This window comes from Eurypyga helias, unplaced genomic scaffold (assembly GCF_000690775.1).
Source record: "Eurypyga helias isolate BGI_N326 unplaced genomic scaffold, ASM69077v1 scaffold3288, whole genome shotgun sequence".
In the NCBI taxonomy this organism is placed as follows: Eukaryota; Metazoa; Chordata; class Aves; order Eurypygiformes; family Eurypygidae; genus Eurypyga; species Eurypyga helias.
Window position 1 is genome coordinate 1 of NW_010264774.1, and position 12,760 is coordinate 12,760.

Genomic DNA, 12,760 nt, shown 5'->3' on the forward strand with positions numbered 1-12,760 from the left:
TTCCTGGCTGAACCCAGCACAGGGTGCCCTTGGAAGCAATTCATAGTCTTAAATAAACAGTGGCCTATCTTTTTAAAGAACTAAGTGGAGAAAACACAGTATAAATCCCTCCCTACTCTCTTTTTTCTAGTGCACATTTTGTTTACACATTATCAAAGTGTAAAGAACATTACGTCATTTTAAGTATGGTTGTAGCATTATGTTTTCCATATTAGGTTTGGAATTGGAAATTAATTCTTATGCATACGTCCAGAATTGCTGTGGGAATGTTTCACTGTGCTTCTGCTGGTATAGGACCAATGTTTTCTATTATCACCATGACAGAACCTTAGACATGTGGGATGTCTGTAGCTTTTTAGTTTTATTCTAATAAAAAGCTGTATTTTTTTAAGTTATAAGAATTTGGATTTTACTTGGTTTTCTCCATTATTATTATTTATTTATTTATTTCAGCGTATCAGCTACAAAGCTGTCCTGACCCTCGACCATTTCGTAATGGTTTTGTTGTTGGGAATGACTTCACTGTGGGACAAACTATTTCATTTGAGTGTTTTCCTGGCTACACATTAATTGGAAATTCAGCTCTGACTTGTCTTCATGGAATCAGCCGTAACTGGAATCATCCTCTCCCCAGATGTGAAGGTATGTTCTGGGTTCTTCATTATTTCTGTCTTCCTTTTTACCGTTGCCTGAAATAATTTCAGTTTTTCAATTTCAAGAGACCTGTATTTTTATATAGTTGTCTTTGCAGAGGAAGTATTCAATTTTGCACATGAAATTTTTTGCAGGTAAGCTGAAATGTTTCATGGAATATGAAAACTCTGAAATTTTATCTGAGATAATTGTTTATTTTTGGAAGGTTAGGCTTAAAATCTGTAATGTGGAGACCCATGCTGCTTTCTAATCTAGGTGGTGATACAGAGTAAAAACTTCTCAATGAATCAAGAAAAAATAGGATTCAAAAATAGAATTTAGCAACTCTGGACACTTCTGTGTATGTCTGTCAAAGGTGGCACAAAATGCAGATGACATCCAGTCAGTGCTGTGTGAAGTCCTTTGTACATAAAATATTTGTGAATGGGATTTTTTTTTAATTATATTTAAATTTAACTTTTTACAATTTTTTTAATACGGATGTGCTTGCAACAGTTGAGCAGATTCAAGGAACTGTGGCTTGCACATAGCTCAACTTCTAAGGAGACAGAATTAGTGTATATGATAATTCTGTAGAGTTATTTATCTCATCCCCAGCTGTGCTGAAAGGAACCTGCACCTAAGAAGGTCAAAGAAGGTCAGTCATCTAGTGTCATGAGACTCGGAAACAGACAAGGTTGGGTGTTTTGGTAACACAGAAATCTCTTTGAGAAATACCTGTGCAACACAGAATCTGTTTGTGGAATGGAGGACTGCATTTTCTTCCATACAAAATAATTACTTTATTCTGAAGACCCAGGTGTGTCACAATTGTGGCAACATTCAGACATCAGTGTTAGATTCTTGGAAAAATATGGACAAGGTATTGAATGCCCTCTTTCATATGCCATAAAGACCCTCCACAGTTTCAGAAAGGTTATTCAGGACCTCAGTTAAAGGCCTAACTTTCATCTGTGTTGTGTGGTAAAAGCTCAGCATTAAGAATGGGATCCTCCATACTGAGCAAGTTGAAAAGGAATGCCTAAATGAAAGAAAAAAAAAGTCTACTGCTTTTCTGGATTTTTGCATTGTATACTGAATCATGTACCTAAATGAAGGTACTTAAAATAGAAGGCTCGTTACTGAAAATTCTTTCTGGAATCAGTAAGCCACAGGCATTTCTGAGGGGCGTGTTAGCTGAATTAAGAATTATCTGATACTGAATTCAGAAGAAGCCTTTTCATGTAAGAAGAGAGAATGACACCTATACTGCCTGTCTTTTGAAAGGGGAAGAAGCAAATCCATTGCATCATCAAATCAGTTGCGGTCCTGATTTTTTGGATCCTGAAGGAACAGTAATAGTTCATGTTTTAACTGCTAAACAGCTTAGCTTTTCCCTGTCGTTTAGTTCTAGCTGTACCTACTGTGCCTCAGAATCAAGAAAAATACTGAATGGAGTGATTCTGTTTCTTTACATTACCTTACTGCAACCAGGAACTTATTTATTAAATTCTGAGGTTCCTAAACCATGTTTCTATTCTGAGTATCACTTTTGATGAAGTTCCTGAATATCAGCTGGAATTTCTTTGCTTCTATTTAAAGTGATATGAACAGATGCAGATAAAAAATCATCCTAATTGATAATGCAGATTTAATGTGTACTGTGCTGCATGATTACAGACTGCCAACATTACTCAGCTCCCAGAGAAATTTCTTAAATTACATAGGGTTTTCTATGTTTTTATTTTGTATTTTTAATAAAAGTTTTTTGGATATTTTTATATGCTACTGAAGTTTTGGAGTTTGGGGTTTTTTTTCTTTATCTTTGAAGAAAAAAGATAATTAGATATCTTCTAGTTGTATTTGGTTTGATTTGTGATAAAGGTCTTTTTTTCAAAAGCATTAAAATGAAGTGGCCTTTTTTGTGTGTATAATTAGTGCCAGAAATTCACATTTTTTACATTCATTTCTTTATTGTAAGGCAACATATACTAAGGCTTGTTTAATGTGTTGAACTTGAAGTAGATATTCTAAATCAAATATCACTACATGTTTTCTTTTTTGTTCTCTTCTTGCCTCCTCACACACGTAAAATCCCTCTGATCTGTGCTCAGCACCATTTAACACTCTGTGACCCTTCTTAATTAATTTCCTTCACTTCAAGCTTTTTGGAATCTGTTTCCCCTCCTTTTCCAAGAAATCTTATGACGGTCATCAGCCCATGTCTTCACTCCCTTAAGACCCTGATGCAAAATCAGTTCTGTCTGCACTTCTCCAAAACCCTTGAGACTGTAAAGCTAAAAGCTGAAGAAGATTGGTATACCAGCTGTTGAGTCTGAATGGATGTGGTGTGACTATGAAAGTCTCCTTACCCTAAAGTTCAGCACCCAAGTATATATATAAACTTTAACACATGCTTTACCTAAATAAAAACAATGCATAATTCTTATATATCTGTCATGATTTAGCTCAGGCAGCAATCAAACACCACACAGCCTCTAGCTCACCTCCCCCTTCCACAGTGGAAATGGGGTAGAGAATCAGAGGAAGAAGATAAGAGAACTCTTGGGTTCTTATAAGAACATTTTAATAATAAAAAATAAATTAAATAAAATATAATAATGATGCTACTAATACTAATACTACTACTATGTAATGAAAATAATAACTATTATAATTAAAACACTACCAATAATAATTATAATATTAAGTAATGAAAGGAAAACAGCAAGTAGAAAAAAATCCAAATGATACAGCTGATCACCACCCACCGACTGATGTCCAAACAGTCGCCATACTGAAAGAGCAAGATCCAGAGAGAGAGCCTGTGACAGTCAGAGTGCTCTGAACACCCAGTACTCCAGCACCCACCTGGGCAACTCCCCCCAATTATATATTAAGCAAGATATTTTATAGAATTAAATGTACTTTTGGTCAGTTTGGGTCAGCTGTCCTGGCTGTGTCCCCTCCCACCTTCTTGTAGGGAACACAGGTGCAATGGGAGAAACTGAAAAAGTCCTTAAATTAATATAAACATTGCTTGGCAACAACTGAAAACATCGGTGTGTTGACATTTTTCTCAGCTCAAATCCAAAACATCGCCTCATATTAGCTGTTGTGAAGAGAATTAACTTCCCCAACCACATCCAGCACAATGTCAAACCTGTATTTCCAACAACCAGTTCTCTAGTTAGAAGTATATTTTAGAGAATCGGGATTGGAGAATTGCTATTCAATGCCTGTTTGGGGTGGAGTGGGGAGGAATGTGTGCAAAATAAAGCAAATTATATGATTTTAGGTTTTGCTGACTCTTGCAGAACCACGCTTCTATAACATAACTTCTTTATTAACAAGGTGGTGTCATATTCAGCATGTATCTGAAACTTCTGTGGAGAAAATAATATAATTTGAAATAATAGTTTTCCTGAAAAGCATAGTTATGAGAGTCCAAAAGCTATATGGCCAGCCTGGTACTGTTTGATGTCTAAAATTAGTGCACTTCATTAAGAATTGCAGAAAGAACTCTTAATTTATCTATGAGAATTTATCTCAGGAAATGCAGAATTGATATTCATACTGTTGCACACGGTATTTTCATTTTCACATTCCCCTCAAATTTTCCCCCGTCCATCCTCCATCAACTTAGAATATATCTTCTCTCACCTGATTATTTTGGTTGGCTAAATCTTACAACAAGAAATGAAAGCAATTAATGTGTTTCTCTGCTGTTTTATAGCTGGCATTTTCACAGAAGTGGTTTTAAATTGTACAGGGAATAAATTAACCTAATGTCTAAATATTATGTTAGTTCTTGTTCTGATAGTATTTATGACATCAAATTTTTTTTGTCTTTTAGATTTGAGCAATAATGTCAGAACAGTCTTCTGGCTCTTTTCAAATATCTCAGTGAAATCTATTCTCTATGCACAGCAATGGTTTTTCATAACTTAATTATAGTGTACCAGATGTGTTTAAAAGTATAACTTTCACATGGTCTAAGAAGAATGCAAGAAGTATCTAATATTTTTTTTTAAAAACAAATGTCTTTTTAATAGCTCTTTGTGGAGGAAACATAACTGCAATGAATGGCACCATATACTCTCCAGGATATCCTGATGAGTATCCAAACTTTCAAGACTGCTTCTGGCTTGTTAGAGTACCACCTGGAAATGGAATCTACATAAATTTCACAGTTCTCCAAACAGAGCCAATATATGATTTCATAACTGTCTGGTAAGAAAACACTTTTTGCATTTATTTAATCTTTATGTGACCCTACACAAAAAAAAAGTTGGAATTAACAAGTATATATTTGGGATTTCTCTCTTGACATCGGTGTTCTGTCCAGGGGAAACGAGCAATTTGCACTAATCCATGTTTTCCAATGTACCATTCTCTCTAGTTATCACTGAACATGAGGTTTCATAGTCCTTGTTTTAAGAATTCAAAAGCAATAATAGTGTGCCTCAGTTTCTTGAAGAAGAAAAGCATTCAGAAGTATGCTATGACAATTTATCAACAACCAAGAGAATACTTAAGAGTGATAATAAGCCATTTCAGCTGTGTGTATTACAATGTCTTAGGGTGTTAATGCAAGAAACTAAATCCATACTTTCTTAATTTCTTCCAAGTTAGTTTATTTTAAACTGTTGAGAATACACAAAAGGAGAGACTAAATTTCTGTTTGGCTATGACAAAAAGAGTTGAGCTGATGATAGATGTAAACAAATTACATTCTCCATGTACATAAATCCATGTTTATAATGAATTTTTTCAGATAACGAAGCCCTCATTTTTCTCAGTTGCAAAGTTGGTAAAGGCAAGATGCTGTAGCCAAGTGTAACAACTCCTGTAGTAATGTTGAAACTGTTACCAGTGAGTCTTCTGCTCATTTCAGAAGGGCTAAAACCTTTTGGAAACTTGCCTAAAACATTAATTCACTGGTTATTGAATCTTAGATTGAAAAGCCATCAATTGAAAGAGTAATCTTGTAGTTTGAGTAGTGCAAAATTATGAGAGGCAATTTGGAATACTAATTCTTAATTTTATGTTTCTGTTGTTGGTCCTCTAAGCTACTACCTGCTATACTGTTATGAACATACAGACTTTCAGCCCTTAATGTCTGTTTTATCTAATTCTAGATGACTCATACTATTGGAGAAATTAAATTATTTGTTTTCTTAGGGATGGACCAGACCAAACCTCTCCTCAAATTGGACAATTTAGTGGCAACACTGCATTAGAATCAGTCTATAGCACTTCCAATCAGATTCTGATCAAGTTCCACAGTGATTTTACTACCAGTGGCTTCTTTGTACTTAGTTACCATGGTAAGTATAACAACTTGCACTTTTTCACTGTCTTTACTGATTACTACAGGAAGAAAACTCGTGAAGGAAGATTATTTTCACTACTTTTTCTAAGAAGAGTGTCTGTTATTAATATGACTGACCACCACTAGGGTAATATGAACTGCTAAAGTGAATTATTAAAACAGTTTTCTTAATCAGATAATAAATTTACCAGTAGTCAAGCTCATCTTCTCACTGCTTACAATGCTTCTAAAATTCCTTTATAAACTCTACGTTTGTGGCAGTCATTAAATTTCTCATAGATACTTTAATATTTCGAAGAAAATGTTCTAGAGATGCCAATGATAATGAACTATACTGTGTAGTTAACATTAAGCTGCCCTTGAATTAAATAGTCACTGAATGAAAATGCATGAGTATTGATGCATCAACTTCTACCTTTTTTTGTAGTCATTCATATCTTCTGTGGCCAATTGTCTCTTGCATTCCTATCATTGCAAGGAAATAGGCTCAGAAACAAGAGTGTTTTTAGGTGCTCTGTGAATGCCTGTTAGATTGACCATTCCAGGAAACATGAACAGACTACAGTCTGTTTTCAGGACCCTGGTCAGATGTTGGGACTAGAAGGCTTACTTTTTGGCTTAATAAATACCAAGGTGAATACAGATAGACAGAACTGAGGGGACTAAAGGAACTTTAATCTAATCAAAAACAAACAAAAAAATGAAAAAGGCAAATGAAAAAAGACCTAAATCCCACAAAGAGAAGAACAGCAACAGCATTTGAATTGATTACAGAGTATATACTTGAATAGGATTAGGCAGAGACAGGTCAGAACTTTCATTCCGTATCTGGGGATGTAAATTACATGTAGCAGTTTGTGAAGGACAAACCAACCCTTTGTGTTCATCAATGTATGAATTGATATGTATATTGGTATATGTATATTGATAGGTAGATATGAATAAATCAGTATATGACCAAACAAATAAAAATGCTCATATTTAGTAATAAAATGTCTCCAAAGGACTTGATCTCCTTGTACTTCTTTCTTTTGTTACTGTGGAGATTTTCTTTCCAGAAATGTGGAACCTAATGTATAGTAAAGATACAGACTGACCAGCACAAAAGATTATTCATGTAGAAAGTTAACATTTCTTTGATTGATCTTATAAAGATAAATAAATCTTTCAGTATCCTTGAGTCTGTGATCGTTCATATCAGCTACATAAAATTTATAGCAATAAAGGCAAGGCAGTGAGAGAAGTCAAAAATATTTAAAATAATAATTTAGACATTGCAATGAATGACACCCCTAAATGAGAAACATATGAGAATTGTTTATTGAATCCACTTTTTAATTATGTTTGTGACTTTTTATTATTATTTTTTTTAAATGCAAATAGCACAGCTGTTCCATGATTGCTTGGTGTGTTTTATTTTAAATTACTTTATCCTAAGGCAGGATGTTGGCTTTCTGACTCACCGATTTAATTGGCTCTTCATTATATGATGGGCAAAATTGAATGGAATACAACAATGTCAAATATGGGTGACACAGTAGCAACAAAAGGTCTTACCTGGATAAAAAATAAATTTTGTGAATGAAAAAGGTTTGACCAATTAAATTACTGAATAATCCAGGCTCACAAAGTCACAAAGACATGTATAACAACTTGAATCATCATCTGCCATATATAGATGATGTTTCCTTGCTAACAAGAGATGCTATAAAACAATGCTATATGAAAAATTGTCAGTGAAAAACAAACATACTTTACTCATTGATTAACCTCAGTATATGACTTACAATGCAGAAGACTACACTGTCAGTATAAATATTGCAGTGTGATCGCTTTGGCTGGATTTTTGTCCTGACTGCATTCAGATTGAAGGGAATTTTTCTGTGTCTATGCTCATGGGTTGTCCTAGGAAAAAAAAAAAAGTTATATAGCTTCTGCATACTCTTACTACTTGTCTTTTTAATAATTTTTTTAACCTAATTATTTTGCCTGGCTGCTACATACATGTAATAAAAGTCAGAAAATTATTTCATGTGAGACTTCAAATGAGAAGTTGGAAAGCAGAATTATTCTCTGACCTTACCTGGAGGTTAGATGTGCTCCACAACTGTTCTTTTACTGGAAAATTTCACATCCTAAATGCTTCTATCTATCAGTTATGCTGCTCTGGGTAGAATTTTTTGGATTATAAAACTTGTCTTAATTACAGTTTCAAACGTGGAAGAGTTCACTAGGAAAAAATGTGTTGTAAAAAAAAAAAAACCAAACCAAAATGGCAGTTGCACAATACAAAAAATATTTTTTTTTTCAGATGAGATCACTAAAGTAAGAAAATTGGCAAGCACTTCTATGCTGCTGAAAATAGTAACTAATTAAGAACACACATTAAATTTACAATTTTTCATTACTTCTGAAACCCATGTTTCCTTTCTTTTGATCCTCTTGGAAGCTTCAAAAGAAATGAATAAATATTTCTTTTTATCCTGTTAATGTGGGTATTAACTCAGTTATGTTTCCATGACTATAGTAACTGTCTAAGTATGGGGATGTCAACTGTGCTTCCTTTCTGTTTATAGCCTATCAGCTCCGGGTCTGCCAGCCTCCAACAAATATACCAAATGCTGAAATGCTAACGGAGGATGATGAATTTGAAATAGGTAATATAAGAAAAAATAAGAGCAACATTCATTTTTAAAAAAAAAGGATTGCTATGAACAGAAATTACAGAAATTTTTTGCTTTTCAGGATGCAGATCATGCCTTTAATATGTTAGGTTTTTATTTGAAAATACAGTTTTTAGAAGTCATTACTCTTTCCTATACTTGCTGAATCCCGTATATGTATCAGAGATCACATATAAATAACAGAGTAACTTCTTTCTAATTAACTTCATCTTAAAATACATTTTCCTTATTGTTTATTATAAAACATTTTCTTATTCTGAAACAATAAAAAAAGAGCACATCTAGACAATGGTATACAATGTACCAGAATTAAGGTGCTCTGACTTGAAAGCTAAAATCAAATTTGTAAAAGTTAGATGATCTGAGAAAGTGATTACATTCTGATCATCTAAGACATGTTAATAATATTACTTACCTAGTATTCAGTAAAATATGACTTATATGATCAGTATGATCAGATATCAGATGTCTGACGAGCTACTTCAACACATATTATGGCAAAGGAAAAAAAAAACCCCAAACCCACAATGTTTAATTAATTATATTGGTAACAAATAGAAAATACTTTTTTTAAAACGTTTTCTTTTCTGCTCTGTAATATAGAGCACAAAGAACTGCTGCAGTCTGCAGATTTTTATTTTTCCTGTTACCTAAAACTATATGAATCTTTAATTTCTTAATTAAAATATGACAATTTCTTATTCTCACCATGCCAAAATTAGATATCATCTACTAAATCCAGTTCCTACTTAATTTCTTTCCCTTCGAATTGTAAGAGTTACTGACTTAATCTTACGTCTTTATTTGGTTCCATAATGGCTATCCAATAAATTATATTGCCTAAAGCTTTGTGGACACATGGTTCACACAACATCAGTCAAACCCAGACAAATTAGCAAACTATCCAACAAATCATGTGTTGGAAAACAATGATAGATGCAGCATAGTATGCAAGACAATACTCATCTACCACATTTTTTTGACTAATCAAAGTTGTTTATGCCAGAGGTCATTTAGCCCATTATATATATGTTCGCAAGAAATTTCATTAATCAATATGTTTTCAAAGCTAAAAGTCCCAGGTAATTGCTCTTTAATGTTTCTTTTGTTTTTCTGTGTTTTGTCTTGTTTTGCTTTTCCGAACAGGAGACATAATAAGATATCAGTGTCAACCAGGCTTTACATTGGTTGGTAATGAGATTCTGACATGTCGACTAGGTGAAAGGCTTCAGATGGATGGAGCACCACCAACTTGTCAAGGTTTTTTCTCCTTTCTCTTTTCCTCCTGCTAGACCAGCTGAATGGTGATTCCTTAAATACCTTCCTACCACTACCTGTTGACATAATATGGCACACTTAAATATTTCAGATTTTTTGATGCTACTCCCAATATTATCATCATTTATTATGGTAAATATGTGTCACATGTTAATGCAAAATAATTAGTAATATTTTAATGAATTTGATGGTTTTAATGGACTGCTGCTCTATTTTATGAGCATAATTTTACTTTTTTTTTGAGGGCATCAAAGTAATGAGATTATTTCATTTTATCTAGAACATATAAGTATAAACATTTATATGGAAATTTTAAAAAATACTAAATTAAACGAACATGGATTTGGGTGAACAAGATAACAATACCATTTTTCAGTACAACTTTAAGTGTTTCCATTTTTATTCAGTGTTTCCAAAGAATAGGTTTTCTGTATGTGGGTGCCTGTGCATGTTCAGTTTTTCCTGCTTTTCATGGAAACTGTGAATACAGAGATATAATGCTACCTCATTATTAAAGTCGTAATTCCATAATTTTTAAGGAAAATGTGAAAATTTTCATTCATATCAGTCTGATTAGGAAGATAATGTAGATGAATCTTGCACATGATTTGTTTTTTAAATTGGAATCTCTTTGAAGTTCCAGTGATAAGCATGTGTTTATGTTTTCTTACTAATTATTCCATTTATTTTCAGAAAGATAAGGATGTACAGTTATAAACATGTATGATGAAAAAAAAAAAGCGCTCACATCAAAACAACAAACATACACCTTCATAAAAGTATAATCTATGTAAACATTTTTGGATCTGACTAGTTGTAGTATTCCCTCATGAACCATCTACTCCTGAGCTTAGTATTGTGACATCTACAGCAAGATTAAAATACTTTACCATTCAGTTATGATAAATGTAGTTGATTTAAATTTGTATGAAATGAAAAATAATGTCAAATGCTGCCAAAATTTATGCCATCAGATGTTGGTTTATTTAGATCTTTTCTCCCCCCAATTTTTTAAAACATCATATTTATAATACACTGATGATTAAAGATTTAATTGGAAATATTTAATTAAGTATGAATAAATCTACTATTACATGTAAAGCTTATAATATTTGATTGTTTCTTAGTAATTTTTAGAGTTTCATACTGGTGCACACTTCTTACGAATTTAAAAACCAACATACTAACCTTTAGGACTTAATTATAACTAAAGTGTTCAACTCAGTTTTCCTCTGAGAGCTGAAAAATTACTGTCGTATGAAAATACCCTTTTCCTGCATTGCTGAAAAACTGGAAGGGTCAACTACTACTGCTAAATAAACTGTGGTTTTATGCACAAAACTATGGATAAGTCAAAATAATTTGTAACAGTAAGTTTAGTTCTTAGAAATGCAAAGTGATCTTGAATTGTAAGTTTTGTAAGAAATCTAACACTGATAATTTCTGAAAATCCATGCATTTATTTAGGTACAGTTGTGTCTAGGAATACTTTCCAACATCAAAATTCAAATGAAAATCCTTAATTATGAGGCTCATAGCATTTAATGGATTGAAAACCATAGTAACCTCCAGGCACTGCTTTAAATGTTAAAATGATATAGTAATAGATTGAAAAAACAGCGACATATGTGCTGATCCTGAGGCATTCTCTCAGCACTGTTGCTGAAGGCATAATTATATTCACTGCAAGACCAAAGACAAAAACTCAGGAATGTTGACTTCAGTTACCAATGTTAATATTTTCTGTCACATATAAATGCTAAATATTGGATCAAATACTAAATATTAAATTAATGTTCTCATTGTTTCAGTCTAAAGAAGAATTAAATTAACATAATCGGGCTCAGAAAATTAAAGAAAAATAATGAAAGGAGTTAGGAAAACATGTTAAACGACCATTCAGACTGGCCACCTTGACTAGAATAGGCATCATAAATTTATCTGTTATTTTTTCGTATAGTGTGAAAGTTCGAAGATAGCAAAATTCAAGCTAAATTTCAGTATTGACACCTACGTCAATAGAGCGCTTTGTGGAACATAGAGGCAGCAAAATTATAAGTCTAATATTTATGGGGGTTATGATTTTTGTATGTATACTGATTTTACGTGAGAGAGTGTTATGTTTTTTCATAGTGGCTAGTATGAGGCTATAATTTGGATTTTTGATTAGAAGAATGTTGACAACACACTTATGTTTTTAGCTGTTGCCAAGCAATGTTTGTATTAAACTAAAGACCTTTTCAGCTTCCTGTATTGTACCTACGTTCACAGCTTCTTGTAGAGCAGAAGCTGGGAAGGCACACAGACAGGACAGCTGACCCGAACTGACCAAAACGACATTTCATTCTATAAAGTATTATGCTTAATATATAATTTGGGGGATTTTGGTTGCAAGGTATGACTAATGTTTGGTGATTGGCCGAGTGTTGGTCAGCAGGTGGTGCGTGGTGTATAATTTTTTTCCATTGTTGTTTTTTTCTTTTCTTTTTCCCTTTTCAATACATATTATAATTATTATTGGTAGTAGTATTATTATTGGAGAGCTGGTTTCCCACGTATGGAGAAGGCCGAGGTATTCAATGCTTTTTTTGCATTGGTTTTCACTGTCAAGGGCACCAGTCACACCCCCAAAGTCACAGAAGGCAAGAGCAGGGTCTGGGAGAATGGAGAGCCACACATAGTCAGCGAGGATCAGGTTCGGGAACACCTGAGGAACACCTGTGGAGCCCTCAACATCAGAAGGGTATAGACCAGTTGGAGCAAGTCCAGAGGAGGCCATGAAGATTCTCAGAGGGCTGGAGCACCTCTGCTATGGGGACAGGCTGAGAGA

The 12,760-nt window shown here is 33.5% G+C and overlaps 1 protein-coding gene across 1 annotated transcript in view; it reads left to right on the forward strand.

Moving 5' to 3' along the window:
- Positions 1-453: 453 nt before the first annotated feature.
- Positions 454-12,760, forward strand: part of LOC104513203 (CUB and sushi domain-containing protein 3-like) — a gene marked incomplete at both ends in the record, with an annotated part of 44,462 nt that continues 32,155 nt past the window's right edge. Inside the window, 5 exons of the mRNA XM_010156480.1 lie at positions 454-642; positions 4,689-4,866; positions 5,818-5,963; positions 8,545-8,625; positions 9,799-9,912. Of these exons, the coding sequence (XP_010154782.1) occupies positions 454-642; positions 4,689-4,866; positions 5,818-5,963; positions 8,545-8,625; positions 9,799-9,912 (708 nt within the window). The remainder of the gene's footprint in view (positions 643-4,688; positions 4,867-5,817; positions 5,964-8,544; positions 8,626-9,798; positions 9,913-12,760) is intronic.